General features: G+C 43.0%; 3 protein-coding genes and 1 non-coding gene across 4 annotated transcripts; 2 read left to right on the top strand and 2 right to left on the bottom strand.

Moving 5' to 3' along the window:
• Positions 1-439: 439 nt before the first annotated feature.
• PNLDC1 (PARN like ribonuclease domain containing exonuclease 1) lies at positions 440-11841 on the bottom strand. Its single transcript, XM_071547959.1, has 19 exons — positions 11766-11841; positions 11257-11314; positions 11062-11135; positions 10140-10173; positions 9893-10016; positions 9178-9266; positions 8778-8881; positions 7296-7375; positions 6200-6337; positions 5517-5586; positions 5180-5265; positions 4898-4953; positions 3806-3873; positions 2916-2969; positions 2660-2702; positions 2013-2112; positions 1440-1615; positions 1170-1268; positions 440-604 (listed from the first exon to the last, which is right to left on the bottom strand). The coding sequence occupies exons 1-19, from the start codon at positions 11839-11841 to the stop codon at positions 532-534; spliced, it is 1602 nt and encodes a 533-aa protein (XP_071404060.1). The 3' UTR covers positions 440-531.
• Positions 11842-12698: 857 nt separating this feature from the next.
• On the bottom strand, positions 12699-15184 carry MRPL18 (mitochondrial ribosomal protein L18). The gene is made up of 4 exons (XM_071547957.1): positions 15006-15184; positions 14387-14567; positions 13132-13366; positions 12699-12887 (listed from the first exon to the last, which is right to left on the bottom strand). Exons 1-4 carry the CDS (start codon positions 15064-15066, stop codon positions 12816-12818), a joined length of 549 nt encoding a protein of 182 aa, XP_071404058.1. The 5' UTR covers positions 15067-15184; the 3' UTR covers positions 12699-12815.
• Positions 15185-16228: 1044 nt separating this feature from the next.
• Positions 16229-24998, top strand: TCP1 (t-complex 1). The gene is made up of 12 exons (XM_071549394.1): positions 16229-16401; positions 18010-18095; positions 18853-18981; positions 19483-19580; positions 19895-20005; positions 20677-20858; positions 21445-21571; positions 21867-22042; positions 22755-22878; positions 23799-23991; positions 24287-24450; positions 24697-24998. Exons 1-12 carry the CDS (start codon positions 16329-16331, stop codon positions 24908-24910), a joined length of 1677 nt encoding a protein of 558 aa, XP_071405495.1. The 5' UTR covers positions 16229-16328; the 3' UTR covers positions 24911-24998.
• On the top strand, positions 17308-17443 carry LOC139669142 (small nucleolar RNA SNORA29). Its single transcript, XR_011697197.1, has one exon. It is a non-coding gene; the product is annotated as a small nucleolar RNA SNORA29 (small nucleolar RNA).
• Positions 24999-25011: the final 13 nt, after the last annotated feature.

Genomic DNA, 25011 nt, shown 5'->3' with positions numbered 1-25011 from the left:
CTGAAAATACTACTGCATGATACTGCACTGACAGCACTGCAGCTTATCTACTAGTCCCCAGAATCTGTTGTGAGCCCCAAGAGTGGTTTCTCCATCAACTCTGCCCATTTTCATTTGGTAAACAGTGACATTTCCCCTGCCTTACAACTGAAGCTAAAAATACTCTCATTTCATAACTTCCTGAACCTCATCAGAAATGTGTTTTATGCAGCAAGCACAAGCACTGGGAACAAACGGGGGCTATGAATAGCTGTGAAGAACCAACAGACAGTCAAAGTAAATTAGGCATTGAAAGAATCATCTCCGTCTTCAATAGGGGATGATGCTTTGAACAGATCAACAAAATACCACTAATTGGAATCCAACACATCCTCTTTAAAAAATATATTTCCAAGAAAACAATTCAAACAATATTCATTGTTTTGAAGTTTGGGTCTTTTTACTCATAGTTTATTGAATTAAATGAAACAAAACAGACAAACAGAAGTAGTAAGATCTATGTTCCTCATGTCTCATCTCTAAGGTAGTCTTTTAGAGTGAACAGCTAGGAGCTCCTCCGAGTACAAAGGCCAAGAGAGACCACAGTGCCACAACACCAGAGACTCTAAAGGGCAAGATAATAAAATACTGTTAGGCTAGTTATATTTAGTGCTTAACTTTTCTTATATTAAGCCCTGAGATTCGTCCAAACCATGTCAGGCCAGAAATTCACCCTTTATGAGCATCACTGTCACCACCTCACAAGGGGGGTGCACTTTGAATCTAGAATTCTCTCCCACTACCAAGCTTTCAACACGGCTGTTGGAAAAACAGATCTATCCCACACCTGGGAGACTGCCTCCCTCTCATCAAGCTTGTTAGAGCTGGCACTACAGCTCACTAAGATAACCACCTGTCTGTTATGATAGCACACACATCCATAGTTTCCTGCTATCCGTGAGGTAACATTCCCGGTTAACCTTCAATTCAATTTACAGTTAAAGGCGTTTCCCAGGGCTGAAAGCTCCTGAGCAGCCACCCAGCAGCCAGCAAACCTGTTTCTGAGCCCGTCGTTCTGCTGAAGGACTGGCAGGAATAAAAACGTGCAGCACGCTGCTGCTGTAACAGGGCCTTGAATCCTGAAAGGAATGCTTCCCCCACTCCCCATTCCTGTGCTTCCTGTAACTCACTGCAGCAGGCAGTTCACGAACGGAGAATGCCTCCAGTGGCGATAGACGGAAACCTGCAGGTTAGGGTGATGCTTGTAATACTGCAGGACAAGCCTGACCCTGCAATGAAAGCACATGTCCTGAGCTATGGCTTGCAGACTGCTTATTACAGCAGCCCACAGCTCAGGGCAGAAATCTCTATTTAAGAGTTGTCACAGCAGAAAGAGGGTGGGATGAAGACTGGGATCAGAGGAGCAAAGGACAAAAAATTAAGACCTTCTGATCACTCACTGCTTGTATTTATTGGAGAGCAGAATGAACTGGTTCTTTGAAAGCCGTCTGACATCAAAGCGACCGAGACCTTTAAATTCTTGGTAAATCTGTCTCTCATTCAGCCCTGGCAAGCCTCGGACATGAACAACCAAGACAGGGGGATGATGGCAGGGAGCATCTTCCCCAGAAAAATTCTGGAAAATATACAATATTGAGACATATATGAATTTGGAAATACTACAGAAGCACTACAAATATAATCAGAAAATATGCAAAATGTAACAAATAAATAACAGGTTGTATAATACAGTTGTTGGTGTAAAATTATTTTTCTTTTACAAAAGCAAACTGTCACAATTACCATGGAGAAACCACCAGAGCAACAGCAACATAAACTGACTAGGGTCATCTTACAGAATAACAATATGAACACATCTGCCATGTTTAGAGGTCCATTGTGTCACTTGTATGATAATTTCTCTCAAGGTGAGTCCCAGCACTGGTGGATTCTTCTCCTCTAATGAAGCCACCGACTAGACTACTGACCTATGTACCCCACAAACTGGTCACAGACTTGCAATTCATACGTACAATGTTTGAAATACTACCACGGATGCAATTCACTTTGTTCACATACTCAGCTAACACGGTGAGATACTGCGAGAAAGAAGGATCAGCCTCCACTGCATCACTAAATCAAAAAACAAAACAGAACAAAGTTTTGCTTTTCCCCACTGCTGCACTGCTGCACAGTGTCAAGCTCTTCAAGCAGTGACAAAACAGGTATTTGAGATCTTGGCATCTCCTACAGAAGTCAAAAAGCTGAAAGGAAGAGTTTTGAACATTGTCTCTTATGAACTTAACTGAAGGCACTGATTCACAGAGATTTCAAAAATGGAAACTCATGGAAAATTATTTGACTCTTACCCAAGTGAAGTGAACTTGAGAGAGAGAGCTCATTCAAGGACAAAGAAGTCACAATGTCATTTCCCAACCTCTGAACCATTGCATGGCCCCTGATTTCATTTTTAAAATGTCAGCTTTGACATAAAACTACTACTTTCAGATTTATAAAATGAAAATCTAATTAGAACATGACATTTCCAGTAACACTTTCTTTTACCCAAAAGGAAGGGCAGCCTGCAAAACAAAAAGTCAGCCAGAGCAAACGGATGACTGTTTTCCATAGGACCCATCCATGTAATGCAATTTTCAGTAAATACTTAAACATTACTCACTCTGTGGATCTGCACAGTAGCAAATGAGCTGACATCAGAAGAACTAGAAGGAAGAATGAGGTAGCATTAGAACAAAGCTAAAGAAACATAACTAAATAAATAGAAAGCAAAAATTCACTAAAGTGAAGCTAAGTTACTAAGAGCAACAGACTGTATATAAACAAATATTTCTTAGCATCAAATAGAGCTGCAGAGAAGGAAAGGAATTGCCAAGTCCCAACACAATCTCCGAAGGAGTCTGTAAGAAGCATTTTACCTGAACCACAGAGAAATGCATCATAGCCTGCCTCATGAGGAGATTTCTTCTCAGCTGTAAATATCCAACAAAATCAAGAAGTAGGAAACATATTTAGCATGCTCTGAAAACTGCTGCACTGCAGAATCCTAACATTCATAAGATCCACTGTTCTGGAGGGTTTTTTTGCCCCCAACCCTCAGCTCAGTTTCCTTCCTCACCTGAAAACTTTATACTCTGTGCTTCTACCATGCATTTTAAAACAATACCAACAAAAAGGCAGCAATTACATTAATGTTTGAAAAGCTCAGCAAGATGCACATGAAAAAACTGTAACTTTTACCAATGTCGAAAACAGTGTTGTGTATGTTATTGATAGTATGGGACCTATTACAAAACACAGGAGGCCCTGTGCTGCAGAGCGGCCAGAAGCCACAAAACATCTGCCTCACAGCCAGTATCACACCACACACTGTACACCTCTTGCACATGCAGCATCACAAACCCTGCACACCAGCCATCAAGCTCCTATTACTTTCCAGGACTTCCTTGTCATTATCTCCCACTATTTTCCCTTCTAGGACAGCTGTTTCCTACTTTCTCTTGTCCCTTCCAAGGACTACTGACTCTTCACAGCCTCAAGTCAGGATCTGTTCAGGTCAACTTAGTTAAATGCTGTCTGTGCTCACACCATGACGCAAACATGCGCTGCACTACCCTCAACAGGTACCAGGGACATGCAGAACACACCCTGGGAGCCTCTTTGGGTCTGGACAAAAATGTGTATCAGCAGCTCTGTGCAAATTCAGCAGACTCCCCCGGCACTCACTTATGCTTTGCATGTGGTCATCCACAGAGTAATACAAAACTCTTTTACCTACTGGACTTTGAAGATTTGCTTAAGAACATACCGTATCTTGAGCAGCCACTTGCAAGAGCTATAACCGGCCACGGTGGATCTTTGGGATTTAGGCTGCTGCTGAAGACAAGTGCACGTGTAAGATTTTTGTCTTTCCTCAGTATGTTAAGATACAATTTACTGTTCTCTAGTGACCTGCAGCTGCACTTCAGAAAAAGCCACTGAAGACTTTGGTAGTGTTCTGTGAAAAGGCTAAAATGCTTATCTGAACAGTATCTACCAGTTTTCTTCCTGAAAACTAACTCCTAAATACTTCCTCAGTCTCTTCCCTCACTCAAAACTTGTAACCAGCATATCTGTTCTAGTTGCATCATAAAAATGTGAGCAGAACTAAAACTCCAAGGAAAGGGGCTTGACTAAATGGTTCTATTTGAACAGGGAACCCTGAAGGATAAAGGGACACCTATGGAATGACTGAAATAAAAGAACAAACCAGCATAAAACTGAGAATCTGCAGTTTGATAAGAAACAGACTAACAAAAACTCTGAATCCCAGTACTGTTTTGAAAAAAAATACTCATTTTGCATCTGCTTCCTGAGACTATGGGGTAAGGGAAAACAGGCAATATTTTGCTTTCCTTAGCAAAATTCACATGAAAAAAACTTAGCTGCAAAAGAAATGTAAAATAAGAGATGTCTTCTACCACATCTTTACTAAGCTCATGAGATATGCTATCTACTCATGTGTTCCACTTGAACATTGTATTTAGTTACTACTTTGGGCTCAGTGCAGTCCTCTTTTAAGAGCAGGCATTTGAAACTAGGATGTATTTTCACCGAGAACTGAAACAAACTCATTTCAGAACACGACATAATCAACATAATTTTCAAGTTGCACGTACAGCTGTCTGCAAACCAAACTTGTGATCAATGAAGTAATGGTGATACAGTATCAGAAGTGACTTAAAACAAGGAAGTTACTACACAATTACTATAATAAAGATGTTTAAATCTTTTGCTTTTAAATTTAGAAAGACAGGAAACCAACTTAAAAACATTTTGGAGGAGGGAAAGTATGAACATATGGAATTACTGACTTTGGAATGTCTTTCCAAAGAAAACATGGGGATTGCCAACCACTTACCTGCACAAAACTGTATACACCTCCAAAAGACTAGATGCTCGAGGAAACAGGTAATTCTATAAAAGAAGAATGTATTAGAAAACCAACCAAGACAGATCTCATGATAAGAGAATTCAATTCCCTGTACTGATGATTCATTAAATGAGATCTAAAATTAGAATGCCCCTGGGCAACATTGAGAACTGGTTGCAGTTCTGAAGCCACAGACACTGAGCAAAGATACCCTCTCTTCTGAGTGAAAGACATGCCTTAACTCCAAACAAAGAGACCTGTGCATCTCACCTTCTGCATAGATTTTGTTACAGTCTTGGTGTCTATGAGGACAGGAAACAAGTTGTGAATGTTCCTTTTAAACTCCTCATAGCTTTCTGAAAGCAAAACACATGTGGAGAAAGGCATCATGAAACCAAGGAAAAGCCAAGGGTATCACGAATTCATAGGATAGAGAGGTTAAGGCAGACAACGATGCACTGCTTCAACAACTGGGGCTCAGAAGAGCCAACTATCATTGCCACTGGCTAAGCACTGTGGCTGCCTGGGGTGGCAAAGGCCACCGAGCCTCCTGTCCCACCTCACTGCAAAGGCAGCAGCCTGGGACATCAGCTATATAGAGCTTTACCTGGAAGCGGCTTGTAGAACTTGTCATGAAAATGCATAAGGTCCATAAGCATGTTGTGTCCCACCAGGGGCTACAGGGAGAACACAAACATAACAGCCCATTGGAACATATTTCTGGATAGAGCTCAGAGATAACTAACTTTAGGCATGCCCAACAGCTACAACCCTTTCCTCCAGCAGACAGCATCCACACACACTCACCCAGGAGTCATTCAGGCTACAAGGCTCACAGGAGCACTATTGCTTGCAGGAAATCAGACTTATGGACTCTGAGGAGGGTATTTTTTAAGCAGCATTCTATTTTCAGTGGACCTAAGGAGCTAGCTGGATTCTCAGTTCAGCTGAACACTGGTAAAATGTTCCAGTCATCAGATTTATACACTCACAAGGGCAGGGACAGTCTTTGCCTGCACATCACCCATAGTCTTCTGCAGCTGTAATCCATTCAATAAACTGCACATAAAACATAAGAATTTGCACCCGAAGTCAGACCAATGCTCTGCATGGTCCAATAAACTGGTCTGTCACATGCTGACAAGCATAACTTGTCCAAAAGGCAAGAATCTGCTCAGCTTTCTTGGATGGTGACTCATATTGCACAACACCAGGATTTTTGACACTACACTTAACACAGAAAATTAAAAAAAAACCATGAAAAATTAGAATAGGGATAAGGCATTCTACCTTCTTGGCTTTAACAAGTGTCTGGAAGAGGGTGGTAAAGCCCCGGGCAGACAGGAGAACAAGCTCCTTCTGACAGTGGTCATACGAAGAGTTCTCCAGAAACTGACGTTGCTGCGGACTCACTTTTTTCACCATTACCTGAAAAGAACAGTCACTGGGTATCTCAGCCTCCCATGTTAGTTGTATGTACATTGCTTACTGAGGTTCAGTAATGCTGAGGATGAGTTCAGCTTCAAGGCTATGAAGGACAGAGAAACTGTGCATTCCCTGAGGTTTTGGGACTGTCTCACTTCTATATGGAGATGAGTGCTCCAGTAACTAAGAGACCTGCTCTAAGGGTGTCTTATTAATGCTTCTCTTCTTAAGAGGAAGACCATTGGTAGGAACCGCAGGGTTTTTCTGGTGCACAAACATACATAATTCAGTTGAATTTGATACCAATATGGTAAATTCACAGCACCGAAAACTCAGAAACAAACAGCAATCACACAAACTGAGTCCCCAGAGACGTTTCAGGTGAGAAGGCTGAGTAAATCTGACATTGTTGCCATTGGTTATCATACTAAAATAGGAATAATGCAAAAAAAAAAAACAAACCACAATATCTGTAAACTACTTCTAAGATACTGACTGATACCATACTCATGTCATGATAGAAAATATTGCACCAAATGTAAAATAGGAGCAGCAAATAGCAAAACAGCAAATCACATAAAAGAGTAAAAGTCTTCAAAGCAACTACATGGCAAAAGTCAGCAAAGGAAGAACACAAAAAAGATCGAAACTGTACATTCTGGTGGAGGTATTGAAGGAGAAACTTAATATGGTCTGAAGACACAAAGAAAGTCCCTCCAGAAGTGCCTCAAGGACAACCATTTCCAGTTCAATGTATTTCTGGCTACAGAACAAACAGAAACCAGAGTTACTTGTTTTTTATGTTCCTCACTTTGGGATCCCACAATCAGCATCTCCTAGAACATTCCTTTGTCACTGCCTTTTTCTCCTAGACTGTATCATTTCAGAGTCCCTGCAAGAATGTCAGGCCTATCTGTCTAGACAGAAGTCCTCTTTTCAAAAGTCCATGTTTCCACCTCACCTTCTTGTTTCCAAGAGGCTTCGTCCAAACATTTTGGAGAGCCTGTCTCAGAACCAGCTGAACTTCAAGCACATGACAGTCTGTAACAAAAACAAAAGAAAAAAGAAGTAGTGAAAGCTTCAAAAGTGTAGACAATCCTATTAGGGAAAACACATTATTCTAGACAGACCGACTGACCAGATGTTTCTCCTCCAGCATATAGAAAATATTCTTGAATTATGATCCTGGTAAATTACCAAACACAATGACAGAAAAAACCAAACCAAAATAACAAAGCAAAACAAAAAACTCAAACAAAAACCCCACCAAAACACCCCCAATCAACAAAATCAAAACAAACAAACACACAACATAAAAAAACCCCCACAAAAGTGACAGTAAAAATTTCAGGCAAATAAGCTTTTGTAAGGACACAAAAGAAAGGACAAGACTAACTGAAAAGGGAGAAAGGCTATTCCTCTGAAAAAAAGACACACTGTGGTTTTGGAAGGTTTCAAAGCAACAGACCCAGAAGCCAAGCAGACAAGAGGTACCAATGCATTTTCACCTGCAGCTAAGAAACTAATACAGTTCTCTTCTGAACAGCATTCAAAGAGACGCCTTAGTCTGTCTTATTGCTTACTTAAATAAATACGTTGTCACAGGTGCTCACCATTGCCAGACTCTATTATAAAGTATCAGCATCATATCTACTACAGCTGACAAGGTAGATAAAAACAGCACAGTCCTCAGCGCTCCTACTGCACACCCTGCAAAAAAACCATCAACAGACAAAGCCTTGGATACTTTCTGTCCTTCCTAACCTTTTCTGTATTTTATTTCCTGACCTAAAGGATTAAGTTTTGGTTTCTGTGAGCAAACCTACAAATTATTCACTGGTAAAATTCCTTGTCCTTCAGCTCTTTCAAAACAGCAGAGAAATTCCTCAGCTCTGCTATAGTGCTCCGAAAGCCTAGCACAGGTGGTAAGTGGCCTTTTTATTCCCCACTTGTATATATGTGTCTCCATGGTGCTCCTTGCTGCTTCACATGAGAGGGCACCTGAAAGAAGATCTGCCTTTCCCTTTTCCAAGGGGAAAAAAATAAACAAAAAACCTGATCACCCAGGACTAAAAACAAGTCAAAAGCAATCCTGATTCAGAGCAACTACACATTCTCCAGTTGCTGCTCTGAAGAAGCACAAAATGGAAGTCGATTACCAAAAAGCATGCTCCATGCACCCAGCCAGCCACTTCCACTTCAGGAAGACCCACCACCTCAATGGAGCAGAAAAGCAGAGCCCAGAGATGAACTCCTGACAGGAATTGAGTGTAATCTGTGGCAAAGACCTGTAAGGGCAGAATGAACACTAGTGCTTTCCTTCTCAAGAGAGCAGTTTAAGAGAACAAGCAGCAAAGGGCAGTGGCAGCTTCAGAGGTACAGGAGAAATGATGAAGCCACTCAGAGCCCACAGGTGCCTAAGGGGAGGCAACCTGTTTCATACCATTCAGATCCTGCAGAATCATAGTCTCCTCTTCCTCTGCTGCAACTATCCAACAGGTCACTTCATCAATAGCTTTCTTCAGCACATCCCTGTCCACAGCACTACTTTTGGATGAGGGAAAAAGACACAGTGTGAGAAATGCTTTACAGATGAGGCCTTGTGCCTTGCCATGAGAATGCAAAAGCATCATTTCCCAACATTCATGCAATTCTTCACACTGTATCCTGTGATCTCAGTCTTCTTTCAGAGAAATCTCAGCATGCTGGAACAGATGGTGGCAACACATTCAGACCAACAGGCTTTCCACAGACCAACAGTATTTCCACAAAACAAGATCCAAGTGAAGCTGAGCCATCAACACAGTCAGTACTGAGGAGCCACCTCTCTGAATAGTGCTCACCTGTGGAACTTCCAGCTACCTGCTAGGAGATGCTGCCTAAGGACCTCCTCCTGTACCTCATTCATGTATGGAATTCCATCTTTGAGGAACTGGGAGGGGAAAAAACATGTCAGGTTGCTTATGTTCCCTTGGATTTTCTTGCAGCATATCAGAGAATTACCAGGTCAGCCAGGACAAACTGCAGGCAATCCAACAGTTATGGAGCAAAGAAAAGGATAACTGTAATAATTTTTTTTGTTCTGCTTTTACCTTGCCTTTAATGAGATACTTCCAAGTGTCAAGTATCAGATGCTTCCTGTCCAGAATTGCAAAACTGTACCTTTATGGTATGACAGTCTGAATTTTATGTAAAATGTGGCAATACACAAGACATAGGTAAACTGATAATTTCCTATCTTTGTGGCTAGTAAGGACACCCACTAGGGTCTTATTAGTAACTTCTCAGATCACCAGAGATAGGTTTTTTACTACTTTATTTTTTTTTCGAGGCAGGAAAACCTGCCTTAAGCTGACAAAGATGTGGTTATTGCCTCTACATTAGTTCAGAAAAAAATAGAACTCACTATCCCTGTTGATAACAAACTGCATGATGCATTCATAGTTTAGCAAGATGCTATTTACCCCAGAAACATATCGTTTAGGGATACTAATCCTGATTCTTCTGTAACTGCACAGATTTCATTTGTTCTGGATTTTTGGCAGAGAGATTACATACCTTATTATAGTCAAAGCCATAATGAGACAGGAACTGAATGCTAGATGCAGAGAGGGTGAATTCCACATCCCTAACTCCCAGAGTTGAGGGAAAGAGAAAAAAGTTGTATGAATGTACCACATACCTGAAATGAAAAGAAAAATATCTCTTGAAGATAATTACAAGAAATAACTCCCCCCTAAGGGAACGAGTATAAAATCTCAACTACAGTCTCTTCATTATAGCAGAAAACTGCTTTTCTACTTACTTGCTTGCATTTTCTTTTGAAAATATTGCCAGTCCTACAAGAGAGAAACTCCCGTTGAGATGGCAAAATTTACCTGGATGTCTACAGATAGTATGCAGATTAGATAAGGGATGCAGGGAATCCCTCGTGAAGTACATGCTTCACACTCAGTAATGTCACACTGCAAATCCTAACAGCAACTGCCTGACCGCTCCTCAGCTCCTCGAGAGCTGAACAAGGACAAGCTATTATTGCAAAGTGGGAAAGGGATTAAACAACAAACACTGAGCAATGGGCAAAAGATCAGCTGGTGATCAATGTCTCAGACTATGCGTTGGTTTGGAAGGAGGTGGCCACCAGAGAGGACTAAAATGTAGGTTTTAATTTTCAGGTTCTTTTTTATTTTCTGTTAATCCCTAAAAGGCACATTAACATCTTACGTACTCTAAGGTTTTGAACAGTATTTGAAACAATTTTGGAGCTCACCTCTTTATTTCTTATTGGTTCTTAACTGTCAATAGCCATCCTCCAGAGGCTCTGTCTCTTGTTGATTTTTTTTGTTATTTTAGGAGTATAAGAAATAGTAGCCTTCATTTTTCTTTGATAGTCCCCTTACTCATGCACTATATGAAATAACACAACTTTAAACAGGAGCTGCCATCATACGTTTCTTGCTTGCATCCTCTAATTTAAAAGTCCTATTTTTTAACTGCAACATTAGGATATAATCAACTTTAGACCAAAAAGTATACAGCCCACCTGACCCTATATTATTTAAAATGTTAAAAAGCTGAGAGTATTAAACATCAGAGAGAGGGGGAAAAAACTCAAACGTCTCTGTAATAAGTGAATTAAGACCAGAGCCACCTGCAGGACCCACCTGTTGGCAAATGCTGGTTACCTGTAAGTCCTCGAAGATCACTTTCTGTATCAGAGCACTTACCAAGCTGAGTAACAGTGAAGCGCTGAACACTCTGCCTGGCCTTCAGATACTGCTCGACTGGGGAATCAAACAGGCTAGGAACAAAACCAAAATTGGGGAAAGGAGAGTGGACATGCCAAGGTTTGTTACGCACAGGTTGCTCTCACAGAGCTAGAGCAACAAGTCTCGCTCACGTTTCAAATCCAACAGCTTTACCTGGGCTCGTTGTTTTGCGGGAAACTTGAATGCAAGCCAGTCAACTCCGCATCAATGGCTGTTCAGGTGGAAAGAACACAAGAGACTTTGAAATTTGAGGCAAGTCTTTCACCAAGACCAGGGCGGGGCTCTCTCGGACACTTCTCTTCACCGTAACCTCCTTCAGACACACCGGCAGCATGCCCGAGAGAAAAGGCAAATGCTGTGGGCCCGAAGTCTGCTGATGCCCGTGGCAGGGAGAGGCGATCCGGCACGGCCGCACACACATGGCCCACGAGGGGCGGACTCCCCCTGTGAAGTGTGCGCGCCCCAGCGCGGTAACCTCGGAGCGCCCAGCGCTGCGGGCCGAGGCCAGCACCGCAACGAGGGCTCCCCTTCCCGGCTCTGCCGCCTGTTCTAAACCCCGAACCTCAGCGCTCGCTGTTCGCTGGCACAGCGGCACCATCACCCATTGCGATGCACCTCTGTGCGGTCAAGGGCGAGCCCCCCCCGCCCGAGCCGGGGCTCACCCACGAAGGCGGCGCGGCGGATGCGGCGCCTGAGGCGCGGCAGGGAGCGCACGAAGCCCTCGGCGGACACCTCCATCGCCGGACACCGCGCCCGGCCGAGCCCGGCGCGCCTGCGTGCCCCGCACTGCCCCGCGGGGCGGGCCCCACCCGCAGCAATCAAGGAGAAAGGCAGCACCATGGGGGGTGCGCGGGTAATCCGAGCGGCGGGAACAAGGGCAGAAAGTTTTTTTAACCATGGTGTTAGTTGAACGCTGAGGATTTAGCACCGGGGCCCGGGCTCACGCCGCACGCTGCTGAACCCAAGCACACAACCGTGGCATTCATCTCTCCCAGAGCCTGCACGCGTTGGCAGCAGGTACAGCACCAGGATACAGGTACGGGAGTTGCACTGGCCAGGCTTGGCCACTCTGAACAAGGTGCTGCTTGTCAGAGGGGTGCGAACACACAGTGTGGGATACACAGCCTGAACATACTCAGTGCCGACCACCTGCTGGAGATACTGGCAGCATCAGCCTGTGGACAAGCATCAGGCAGGGACAGGAGAGAATGGGGTTGCTACTCCCTACAGCTGGCATTTGTGCAGCTTCCCACCTATGAGGTTAAGCAGTTAAAATGTCAAGGTTGCAGGAAACAAGGATGGGTTAGGGGGAATTCCATCTTTTTTTACCAAAATTACCACATACTCTTTATGACAGTTCTTGACACTCACATAACGAATACATTTTGCTAAATTAGATTGGCACCATACAGGGATCAAATATCAAAGCATTTTCAGAGTTCAGGTTAGAACAAACAAAATCAAATAACAAAAATAAAATGTACTTTAAAATTGTTGAATTACAAAGTAAATTCTGTCAACCTATCAGGCTGAATTATGATGTTTATTCTAGCCTTAAAGGTGTTGATCATTTTAGAATGAAGTATATGACACAGTTCTGTCCATTTAAAAGTATTTATTATATGACATGTTCCACCTTTTCCCAGCTCTGGACCTGTATACACTCTTCAGTGATCCTTTTTCCTTGAAAAGTCTTGCTAGCAGTCTCCATTTTACCGATAGATTCTTCGTGGCTCATGCAGAACAACACCACCCTCCTCCATAGCTTTTTCGAATTCCTGAATCTTGTTTAAAACACAGAGACACGAATAAATACAAAGAAAAGCCATCAGAACTGAAATATCATGGAGGGCAGAGGTTAACAGCCTCATGGAAGGGTTAACACCATGAGCTGCAGCTTGTCAAAGCTACTTTTTTGAGTGTTACAAGGAGGGACTGTCAAAACACATTAAGAAAATTAATGGTGAACTAAAATTAATGCCTAAAAAGGAAAAGAAGGGCCAAAGGAGTAAGGAGATGGGTACTTGCCGAGTCACAACGATATTCCCAAGGAATAACAGCTTTAAAGTTCACAAAGTTGATTCCTGCTTCCAAACAGCGCTGTGCCATTACACGGCCAAGGTTTTTGCACGCAGCTACTCCCTTCGGACTGTATAAGTGCCTTTTTATGGCCCACTCTCGGGTAGAGGCAGATACCACGATGTCCCCATTGGAGCGCTCAACGAAGGCTTCTACATAATGCTGTGTCCGCTCAAGCCGTAATCTGAGCACAGAAAAGAAATAATGTGGCATTATGATGTCTTTTCCAGAGAACACATTCATATGCTTAAATGACTCCCTTTATAAAATAAAATTGAATGTACTAACATGACATTATACAAAATGATATATTATATGGAGGTTTTTGATTATTTAGAGATAAAATAGAACTTTTATTACTAATCCAGAAGAGCGAAATTCCAACACCAGCTTTTCATCAGAGAAACTGCTCAGGTCCTTCCTGTGTTGCCTCAGGCCAGCACTTACTCCAAACCAAGCACTGTACACCTGCACAGTGTGGAACAGGTATATATGAGCTAGAATGAGGGGAACTGCTCCAGCAGAAATGGAACTGTACGGTTGCTACACAGTTCCTTAAAGGCTTGTGCTGCCACAGCAGGTAATGCCTTATTGAGATCTGCAAGTGGTTAGAGGGTACCTTCTAATTACACGTAACTATAGAGTATTTATTAGGAGCAGCTATTTTTTATTGCACTGAGGCAATATTGGATTTCCCAATACAAACAAAATGGATATGGTTGTCCCCTCAAGAACAAAATAATGATTTTGAAATCCCAGCTTAAAATGAACTTATTTTCCAGAAGACAACCAAATAAAAAGAAAAAATCAAAAGACCCAACCAAGCAAACACTCCTCCTGTCTCCCCCAAAATCCCAGAAATAAAAAGCAACCCCAGACAATTACATTGTCTCAAATAAAACAATGAAGCTGGTCGGCACGGGACTAAGAGAATCCTGAGTTAAAAAGCAGTTGCTTAAGCAATACTACTGCTGCCTTAACAGTAGATGAAAGTGCTGATCTTCACATGATGGTAGTCTGCTGTTCTCTGAACAAAGAAGATACCTGCTGATTAAGAAACACTAGCACAGCAACTCACTGAGCAACCTGAAAAGCACATTTTGAATAATTTCCACTTAGTGGGTTTCCGCCAGGGCTTTGGTTTTGTTTGGTTGTTTTCTTTTTTTTTTTTGTCTTCATTTCTGCTGGTGACTTTCTGACTCACCTATGCCAGAACTCACGCTTTGGCCAAGTTGTCTTCCAGCCGCGCTCCTTTCTAGCCAGGGCCAACTGCTCCAAGTTCCGAGGATTTCTGTTAGTGAAGTCCGGGGCAACAACCTCATTTTCGCTTGTGTCCACTTTAGTCTCAGTTTTAAGACTGGCTAGAGTTGATGCAAAACATGTATCTTTGGGAGACAGCAGGGAAAAAAACGACATAGATTAAAAAAAGATGTGCAGATAGTAGAATGAATATAGTATAGTATGACTGCTTTTAAAAGTCAGCAGGGCAATATAAATTTGTTTATTTCTAAATACGTAAAAGACAGATAGCAAGACCTCAACCTGTTTCTCCAATTAATGAGGTGAACTGCAAATATATTAGCCCTGTTTCAAAACTCGTATATAAAACAGAAACTCACAGGTGACTAGGCGATCCCTAAGACCAAGACTTTACAAAACACTGAAAACAAAGCACACAAGAGGAACCAATGACAACGCTGCCAAACAACAAGGTCTAAATCTCTCATCTTTGGCACTGCAGCCCCGCCAAGATCCCCGGCGGCCGGCCGGCGCGGGAGCGCTCCCCCGCCGGGAGAGGCCGGCACGGCGAGCCGTGAGCTTACCCGCTGGTGCCCGGAGCCGGCCGGCCGCCAGCAGCAGGCGGCTGGGGCAGCTCAGCGCCATGGTGAGCGGCGCCCGCCACAGCCCCGGGCGGCGTCACCTCTGTGCCCTCCGATCAGGAACGCCGGGGCACCGCCATGAGCGCGGGGCGGCACTTCCCGCGGAAGCGGCCGCGGGACTTCCGCCCGCCGCCGGAGGGGTCAGGCGGAAGCGGCGAGTGCCGCTTCCAGCGCCAACTGTTCCGGGAGGTGCGCGCTTGTGTCGGTCACGTCTGATAGGATAGACACGTGGGAAAAAGGCTTGAGGGAGATACCGGGTTGCAGAGACCGGGTCTGCGTTGCTTGGGACGGGTGTAAGAAAGCAGGAGCTGGGAGCGTGGCAGGGGGCTGGGCGGGGATTCCTGGCGGCTGCGAAAGCCACGGGGAAGAGCGGGCCGAGCCGCTCGAGTCCGAGGTCTCCCTGACGCTGTGGATGGGAACGCGCTGCCGCTCCTGCCCGGCGGGATGCGGGTCTGCGGCCGCCGAACGGGGCACACGGGCCCGCGGCCTCGCTCCGCCTGCGGGCAGTACGCGGGAACAGCGGTACTATCATGGGAATAGTGGTGACTCGCAGACCTTCCCCTCGAACAATGCATCTGTGTTTTTTTTGCATTAGAAGAGTAATGGCAGCTTTCTGGAAATAAAAACATTGTTCCAATAGGTGCCATTATCGAGTACAATCTCAGTTGTGAATTAAGGTAATTCTCATTTTAAGTATTCTGCCTAAGGTATCACCAGAGCTGCAAGACTCCGAATAATCGGGAAGCAGCTCCTCAGTTTCTTCCTTTCTCCTATCAGAATCTGCAACAGGCCTCAGAATTTGCAGCATTCCCGCAGGACTTGGGGTGTAACCCTGAGCAACGCGGAACACGTTTGCGAACCGCAGTTAAAGACTCTCATCCCGAGGAGGGTCTCCAGCTCCCAGAACAGGCTGTTCCCTGCGCCGGCCATTAAGGATCTCCCACTGCCCCTCCCCGCCCATTCCTGGCCATGCGCGCGCACTGCCCCTACACCTTCTAGAAGCTCCTGGAAGCGCCCCCGCCCCCGTCGCGCGGCGGGTTGTTCGGCCGCGCCCGCCAATCGCGACCCGGCGCCGGGCGCGCCGCGTCCCGTGATTGGACATGATCGGCATGGTCCCGCCCCCTGCGCGCGCCCGGGGCCGGCCCCGGTGCCACCGCCCGCCCGCGGGGGGAAGCGCGCTCCCAGCGTGCCTCGCGCCGCTCCGACCATCCCGCCGCTCCGCGCCCTCCCGTCCCTGTGCGTGCGGCGCCGCGGCCCGGCGGGAACATGTCAGCCATGGAGGGGCCCCTGGCCGTGTTCGGCGAGCGCACCAGCGGCGATACGGTCCGCACGCAGAACGGTACGCCCAAGGCGGGGCTGGAGGAGCGGGAGGGGAAGGGAGGGGCATGGAGGAGCGAACATGGCGCGGCCATGGTCAGCGCCGCCATGTGCTCGCCTGCCCGGAGCGGCCGCGCCCTCCCGCCGCATTCCTTCCGCCCCGGCCTGCTGCCGCCCGCAGAGCGGGAAGGAAGGCGGTGGGGAGGCACTGCTCCTTCCCAGCGCCCGCACGAGGGGCACGCGCAGCCCCGCGCCGCTCCCGGGAGTCCGGGTGCCGACGGAATCCCGTATCGCGGGGGTACAGGATGACTGCTGGGCGGAGATCGCTCGGTCCAGTCCCGACGGCAAAGGACGTGAACCGGCAAAGCCTACGGGCTGGGCTGGCCGAGCGGCCGCGCTGGGGAAGGGGCCGCAGGGGAAGGGAAGGGCCTTGCTGCCTAGCACAAGGGAACCGTGGAAGTGGGGACCGTCTTCGGGATGGATGTCTGGCTGTGGTTCTCGAACGCGTTCCGCATTGCTCAGGGTTACACGCCAAGTCCTGCGGGAACGCTGCAAATTCTGAGGCAGCTCGCAGATTCTGAGTACGTAGAAGACAAAGGGAAAAGCTGAAGACCTGCTTCCTGATTATTCTGAGAGTCTTGCAGCTCTGGTGGTACTTCAGGGAGAACACTTAGAGTAAGAATTACCTTAATTCACGACTGAGATTGTACTCGATAATGGCACCCTTTGGTACAATGTTTTTCTTTCAGAAAGCTGCTACTATTCCTCTAAAGCAAAATAAACAGTCGCTTTGTTCCAGACGAAGCTCTGCGAGATAGCATCTTTGCTATCACGTTTATTTTTTCCAGAAAGCTGCTGTTAATCTTAGGAAGGAAAAGATATAGTTGAACTGTTTGAAGTTCAAAGCGAAGGTATGCGAGTTGTAACTATTCCCATTTAACTACCACTTTTTCGTTTACTAGATTAAGTGGCTATGCTTGTGGGATAGAGAAAAACTTGCCACGGTCTGAAGGAAAAGGTTGATTGTATCTTTTTCCTATATGAAGTTGGCAGAACAACCATTGAATGAACCAGTGTTTTAGTTTTATGTTACGTTGACTAAAGGCTCACGTTTTTATTTTGGTGACTTAGTTGCAGAGTAAGTGCTTTGTTTCAGTCGCGGACCAAAAAGATGTTTTTACTAATTGATACATGGTGATACCATTGATCTCTGTCTGCACAGAACTGAGGAGTAAATGAGAATGAGTCTCATGGCATGACTTGCTGCAGTCAAAAGCATCAGTACTACCAATCGCTCCTAAGATAACACTGCTGCTATTCTGACCTCAGTCCTGTCCTCCATTTTACCCAGATAGCATTTTCTGATCAGTCAGTTTTGTCAGGTTAGTTAGCTAAACCAGCTTGGAGGGATGAGTGAGGTTTGGCACAGATTGTATTTTTTTGGAAGAGCAAGCCTGGCAAAGGTAAGATAGATCTTCAAGTTAGTCTGAAACCTAATCCTAAATTATATCATTTACCTCTAATTTCTGAATTGTGGATTCTTGGCATGATCTCTTGTAAACCTGAGTCTCACCCTAAAGTTAAAAAGAAAAAACTTTATGGTTTTCTTTTTTTTCTTTCATTTATTCAGTTACTGCTGCATCTGCTATTGCCAATATTGTGAAGAGTTCTCTCGGGCCGGTTGGTCTGGATAAGATGTTGGTGGATGATATTGGGGTAAGTCAGCTTACTTTGAGAAATGTCAGGAGGGCTTGTATTCCTGGGTAAAAGTGGTTTCACTTAGTGTGCTTCATAGGCCTCAGGTGCATGTGCCTGTTTTTTCAGTGGTTCTGAGAGGGGAGAGGAGGAGAACTGTGGTAAAATTGAGTATCAGGTAATTTGTGCTGCATCGTTTTAGTTTCATTTATTGTAATTTATGTGGTACAGTTACCTCTTTTCTATATGTTCTTGTCATCACTTACAAATACTGCTCAGATTCCAAGAAGTGAGTATCACAATTTAAGTCAGACAGAACATGATGCCAACTTGTATATCCTGGCTTCCACATCAGGAGAAATAACAAAAAAAAACCCAATTCAGATAATCCCATAATGATTTTAAAACAATATTTTGTATTTCAAAATATTTCAAGCAACTGAAGAATGTTTGTCACATTCCAGGCTCCTGTAATGAAATAGTGTATTAGAAGGTAGTCATTTCATGACTACTGATCAGGTATGTGCAAAATGTTTGATGAGATTCTGTAGCACAAAGGCTTTTCTGATAAAAGGAAAGTGCAGATTTTGCATTGGTACTGTTTCTGTTTTTAGAATGGGACTCCTAGTTAAAAGGAAGGAAAAAATTTTTGGTATGAATAGTTATTTTATGGACATCTGCAAAAAATAATTTACTTCCATTCATATGAATACTATGAAACAACACTGAAAATATAATAGAAATTCATGTCATACTACGTTTGATTTCTGAAAATTAGGACGTGACCATTACTAATGATGGTGCAACCATTCTGAAACTCCTAGAAGTGGAACATCCTGCTGCGAAAGTTCTTTGTGAGCTGGCAGACCTGCAAGACAAAGAAGTTGGTGATGGGACCACCTCAGTGGTATGTAGAAAGTTTTACAGGCAGAAACATCAAAAGTCAGTGTTTTATTACTGTCACAGTGTGGCTTTTGATTTACCCATTATGAATCTTGTTACAATGTTGATCAGCTGTATAGAATTAAGAATTTGTGGTTAACTGAATGTAAGCAGTTCTTTAAAGTAGGCTAAAGAATAAAAGCATTAGACTTTGCATTAGGGGTGCCAATTTCCATATGAGACTGGTGCTCTGGAAGGGAATTTGCACACTTCAATTCCAGTATTTAACTTTTTGGATTGATGATAGGTACTGATTTAAGGTTTTTAATTTTTAACAATTGTGAGAAATTCAAGTGTTAGAACTTACGAGGATGCTGAGTGTTGAAAACTGGCTAGAGAATTAAGACAGTTTGGTGAGAGGTGGAATCAGGTGGCTTTCACCTGATGTCAGAAACTATGGTTCTAGATTGAAAAAGGTAGTTACTTTGCTTATATGGATTATATTTAACATTCGTATTTCAAACAGGTAATTATTGCTGCAGAACTTCTCAAAAATGCAGATGAGCTGGTGAAACAGAAAATTCATCCTACCTCTATTATTGGTGGATACCGACTTGCTTGCAAGTAAGAAACTAATACAGTTGAATTTCTGTATTTGCGACTGTGTTAACAGAAACTTCTTGGTGCCAAGTGGATAGGGTGGTTTGTTGGGGGGTGTTGGTTTTTTTGTTGGTTTGGGGATTTTTGTATGTTATTGAGGGGTTTTAAATCATATTTCTGTTATCACATAACAAACGACAGTCATGTTACTGTCCTAGAAGACTAATTGATTTCAGCCCTTTGTTCTTTGACGTAACATTTAGAAGGGCTGAAAACATGTATGTTTTTTGTCTTTTTGTGGAGGTGGTTCTTTATCAGTATTTGTCTTTATTCTACAGAGAAGCTGTTCGCTACATCAATGAAAATCTTGTTATTAACACAGATGAATTGGGCAGGGAGTGCCTAATTAATGCTGCTAAAACATCAATGTCCTCAAAAATTATAGGAGTGTATCCTTTAACTTGATCAAGTGAGTCAAGTTGAGTGAGTGATGGGAGAGCTTGAGGAGCTAGGCTAGCTGCCTTTGCAGCAGTTTTTATGAATGGGGTAAAGTATTCAAGCTGTTCCTTCTATAATGGGAGTGTGAAAAATATTTCCTAGATACTATGACCTGGCATATGGGAAAGCATGTTCAACCTTTTCCAATTTATTTAAATCTGGGTTGGCATATGATGATAGCTTTAACAGCATATTGTTTCCTAACAATTGCACTGCTTGTTAGTGAGACTGGAAAAACAGTTGTGTGAATGGAAGAATGTGTTACAGAAGTACCTAGGGAGTGAATCCAGAGGAAAGAAATGTCCATTTTACTCCATAGTCACAGAAAAACCTTTGTTTTTAGCTTTTGTGCAGACTTAATGCAGGATAGGTATTTTTCATAAGGAACAAAAGGTGTATAAAATGTAGGCAAAACACTAGCCTGTGATAATGTTCTTACTAGTGTTTCAGTTTTTATAATTACTCATTCTTTTAAGGCAATAGAAAAGAGAGCTAGCTCTTTTCAGTACTTTCTGAAGTTCTTTTTTTAAAACTTAGTTTGGGCAGTGTTTGTGACTTTTTCTTTTTTCTCTCAAGCGTAATACTAGTTTTCTTTTCAGTTTTAACCTTAACAGCATTTTAGTGATGGTGATTTCTTTGCTAATATGGTGGTGGATGCTGCCCTAGCAGTTAAATACACAGACCAGAAGGGTCAGGCTCGGTATCCGATCAACTCGGTTAATGTTTTGAAGGCTCATGGCCGCAGCCAGAAAGAGAGCATTCTTGTGAACGGTTACGCTCTGAACTGCGTGGTGGGCTCACAGGGTAAGAACATGCTGTGCCTCATAAATCTTCTGTGTGAACTCAGTCCTCTTAGTCTTTCTGTGTGACTCTTCTTACTGACTGCATTAGTCGTGAGTCGTGTGTTTTCAATTCCAGAACAGTTAAACATGACCACAAAATGCTGCACTTCACCAGTGTTTTTTAGACTAAAGCCTGCCAGCTGGTAGTGACACACAAAGTGTTGGTATGCTGCTGTAGTTTCCCCAGCTGTGTTGTAACACTGTGGGTCAGGTTGAATTTAACTGCCTGCCTTGTGCGGAGCCAGTGCCAGGTTTGTGGAGAACTGTTACATTCAGCAGAGCTACATTAGGTAACATAGAGGATACAAGACCGATTGGTCAGATTTTCATGGTCATTTGCATTTTGGGGACAGGGTATGTAAAAAGGTAATAAATTACAGGAATGTCTTCATTAGTGTTTTTCTGCACTAGGGCAGGATTGGAGGTGGAGAAGCAAACAAACAAAGAAATGTGAAATGTGACATTAGTTTTAATCTTTAATGCTGATTTGATGTTCTGTTAACTCGATTTGACAAAAACCCTTTTTCTGTCTTGTTTTTCCTTATCAGGGATGACCAAGAGAATAGTTAATGCAAAGATTGCATGCCTTGACTTCAGCCTGCAGAAAGCAAAAATGAAGCTTGGGGTTCAGGTTGTTATCTCAGACCCTGAGAAGCTGGACCAGATAAGGCAAAGGTGCGTGTGTAACTGAGACAGTGGGGTTTCACAGGCTTGATTTGGTCTCTTCAGCTTGAGGTGGCTCAATGTCATTTTGGCTGAGAGCAAGTGGTAAAATTACTTTGAATGTTAGCCAACAATACCAAATACTAATGGTAGAAGTCTTTGCTTCTAGAGGCAGAACCAGCATTAAGTCAGTTTTGAAGAAATCCAAATATGTTTATGCAGTGGTCCATTCTTGCATTAAGGTTTCAGGTAATGCTGATGGTAGATTTTTAAGTATGTTTTTATAACTTTGCCTTTATCTTTGCAGAGAGTCAGATATTACTAAAGAAAGGATCCAGAAGATTTTGGCCACTGGTGCTAATGTTATTCTCACCACTGGAGGTATTGATGACATGTGTCTGAAATACTTCGTTGATGCTGGGGCTATGGCAGTACGAAGAGTGGTAAAGAAGGATCTTAAGCGGATTGCTAAGGCATCTGGAGGTATGTGTTTATAAAAGGTACCTTTTTTAAAGTATTCTTTAAAGTAAAAGCCGTTTTTAGGATATTAGTAACTAATTCTAGAAATACAGCTTCTTAACATGCAAGGCCAGGATGAGTAAAGCTGAGCCACTTATTTTTAACTTTACTCTTGCTTTTAAGTGACTTTTGTCAAAGTAGGTGACTACTGTAAGAGTTGATTGCTCCAGATTTACAGGAGAAAGAAAAAACTGCCTTGCATTGTGAAGACTGGCCTTTTGTGGAAATGGGAGCCATAATCTCTATTTATTTAGAAGTCTTTTATTATACACACATGCATAAGTCTCTGTTTAGACAGTTAAGTATGTTGTTTAGACAGTTGAAGAGGAATGAAGAACTCCTAAATCACTAAATACATACTTTAAAAAATTCTGGTCCTATTCAGATTTTTATCTGTCAGTTCTGAATTTTGGAAGAAAACACTTTCATTGTAGTAAAGCATGGAAGTTTGTGCTACCTGTAGAAGAGTGCTGTAAAAGTTGAGCAAAAGCAGCAACATTGGTTATAAACAACAAAATATTAGAATTGCTGCCTGAGAATGAAAAGTGCTGTTTAATTTAAGAAAAATCTACTTAGGCAGTTTTTATTTGTTTGTCTTTCTGTATGTCTGTTCTGGGAAATTGGCAGAGGATGGGGTGGAATTGAATGTTAACTTCACTTTTTTTGTCTGTTAAAGCAACCGTGTGTTCAACCCTTGCAAACCTTGAAGGTGAGGAGAGTTTTGAGGCATTAATGCTGGGACAGGCAGAAGAGGTGATTCAAGAGAGAATCTGTGACGATGAGCTGATTTTAATCAAGAAGTAAGGATCCTTTTAAAAACGCTCAGTTTGGTGTATATTTTCTGAGTTTGATATAAAGTTCCATTGATTTATTTCCATGCTACCTCAGTAGTCTGAATAGTTATGTGCACGGGAAAGAGTACCCAAATACAGTGCATATTAGAGGTGAATGTGTCAGTATTTAATCTCTTGCTGTGGGTGGACACCTGTTTCACCAAACATAATGTGTCAGACAGTCAGATTGGTAGATCGTACAGAAGTTTTTGTTCCTAAACAAATATTTTTAAACTGACTTCTCTTTACAGGCAGTAAAGAGCAATAGGTACCATCTGAATAATTGCATGTGACTAAAGAGGTGCAAGCTAAATCTTAACCATTTTTAGTGGAAGACAGCATTTACTTCTGTTGGTTTCACTGCTGTGTGGTACCTGAAAACCTGAGTTTCAGCTTGTTTAATCCGAGCATACCCTGGATATTAACTTTTCCACTGTTTCAGTATTCCTTCTCAGTGTTGAACTTCCTGTAGTCTCATTTGTGTGCCAGTGAAATGCTCTCATCATGGCACTTGTGGGGCAGCTCCATGGTGACTGCCTATACTGTAATGTTGGCAGTCATGAGCTTACTTGATAGGTGTGCAAAACATCTTTCTTAATATCTACGTACGCTTTCCCCTCTGATGGGAAAATGTCATCATACTTTGATAGCTAGCTTTCTTCAAAAGACTAAAACTCAAACTAGGTTCTTGCATAGTATAAAATACTGACTTTACTAAGTTAGAATGTATGTATCCTGCAAGGATGCATAACAATGTTTAGATTTTCTTTTAAACGTCGAAAGAAGGAGGCTCAGCTGAACTTGGATTTTAGAAGAAATATTTTTAGCAAGAAGAGTTCTATATTCTGTTCAACACAGCTGACTTCAGATTCCTTTTTTTTCCATAGCACAAAGGCCCGGACTTCAGCATCTATTATCTTACGAGGAGCTAATGACTTCATGTGTGATGAAATGGAACGATCTATACATGATGCTCTCTGTGTTGTCAAAAGGGTTTTGGAATCCAAGTCTGTTGTCCCAGGTGGTGGTGCTGTAGAGGCAGCACTTTCAATATATCTTGAAAATTATGCAACCAGCATGGTAAGTCTTGCACAAAGAAGGAACAGTGTGTATGTGTTAGACAGGAACAGTGTATTTTCAAACATTTACTTTCATCTACTAAAAGTCATTTCTGTGGTTCATGAAAACCTAGTCATCTTAAAAAAATAAGACACATCTTTAAAATGGAGAATATAAGTTATTCTTTCTCTGATAATTAGACTGCAAGACATTTTGCATGTGTAAACCCCTACCTATTATTGATGTTCTTGATCATGGCTCTTTTTTCCTCTCCTGTTGCAGCCAATTGGTTTACAAACTGTTTTCCTCTTTTTAGGGGTCTCGTGAACAACTTGCAATAGCAGAATTCGCAAGATCCCTCTTAGTAATTCCAAATACACTGGCAGTCAATGCCGCTCAGGATGCAACAGATCTTGTTGCAAAGTTGAGAGCATTCCACAATGAGGCTCAAGTTAATCCAGATCGCAAGAATCTGAAATGGCAAGTATCTGTCTGTTAGAAGGCAAGCAAAAGTGATGTGGGTTGGTGACTTAGATGGAATATTGTTCTCCCAGTTTACTGAATCATGATTTCCATGGTAAAAAATGGGTGGTATGTGTTACCACTGAGCTTCTCTGCCTCTGTTCTTCAGTCCTATGTCTGTGTCTCTGACATCATAGTTACACAGCATACTCCAGCTGTGTTTCTCCTTTTTTTACCTCTCCATCTGACATTTCTTCTTTGCAGGATTGGTCTTGACTTGATCAATGGAAAACCTCGTGATAACAAGCAAGCTGGTGTCTTTGAACCCACCATGGTCAAAACTAAGAGCCTAAAGTTTGCAACAGAAGCTGCAATTACTATTCTTCGAATTGATGATCTTATTAAGCTGCACCCTGAGACTAAAGAAGAGAGAGGGTGCTATGAGGATGCAGTTCAGTCTGGAGCACTTGAAGAATAACTTAGGCTTTATTTATGTTTGTTTCACTTACACTTCCCACTCTTATAACTCAAATGTTAATAAAACAGGTGGTTGAATGTTGCTGCTATTTTCTTGTGAAC

The sequence above is a fragment of the Pithys albifrons genome, chromosome 2 (assembly GCF_047495875.1).
Source record: "Pithys albifrons albifrons isolate INPA30051 chromosome 2, PitAlb_v1, whole genome shotgun sequence".
NCBI lineage: Eukaryota > Metazoa > Chordata > Aves > Passeriformes > Thamnophilidae > Pithys > Pithys albifrons.
This window is presented reverse-complemented; position numbering and strand designations above follow the sequence as displayed.

Excerpts from the sequence above, each read along its gene's own strand:
- MRPL18 (XM_071547957.1), bottom strand. The coding sequence starts at position 15,066 with ATGGCGCTGAGCTGCCCCAGCCGCCTGCTGCTGGCGGCCGGCCGGCTC. Across the intron at positions 14,568-15,005 it reads CCGGCTCCGGGCACCAGCGG|ATACATGTTTTGCATCAACT; the intron begins GTAAGCTCACGG and ends TGTCTCCCAAAG. Across the intron at positions 13,367-14,386 it reads AAGCGTGAGTTCTGGCATAG|ATTACGGCTTGAGCGGACAC; the intron begins GTGAGTCAGAAA and ends TTCTGTGCTCAG.
- PNLDC1 (XM_071547959.1), bottom strand. The coding sequence starts at position 11,841 with ATGGAGGTGTCCGCCGAGGGCTTCGTGCGCTCCCTGCCGCGCCTCAGG. Across the intron at positions 11,136-11,256 it reads CCGCAAAACAACGAGCCCAG|CCTGTTTGATTCCCCAGTCG; the intron begins GTAAAGCTGTTG and ends TTTTGTTCCTAG. Across the intron at positions 4,954-5,179 it reads TAACAAAATCTATGCAGAAG|AATTACCTGTTTCCTCGAGC; the intron begins GTGAGATGCACA and ends CTTCTTTTATAG.
- TCP1 (XM_071549394.1), top strand. The coding sequence starts at position 16,329 with ATGTCAGCCATGGAGGGGCCCCTGGCCGTGTTCGGCGAGCGCACCAGC. Across the intron at positions 16,402-18,009 it reads TACGGTCCGCACGCAGAACG|TTACTGCTGCATCTGCTATT; the intron begins GTACGCCCAAGG and ends TCATTTATTCAG. Across the intron at positions 19,581-19,894 it reads GGATACCGACTTGCTTGCAA|AGAAGCTGTTCGCTACATCA; the intron begins GTAAGAAACTAA and ends TTTATTCTACAG.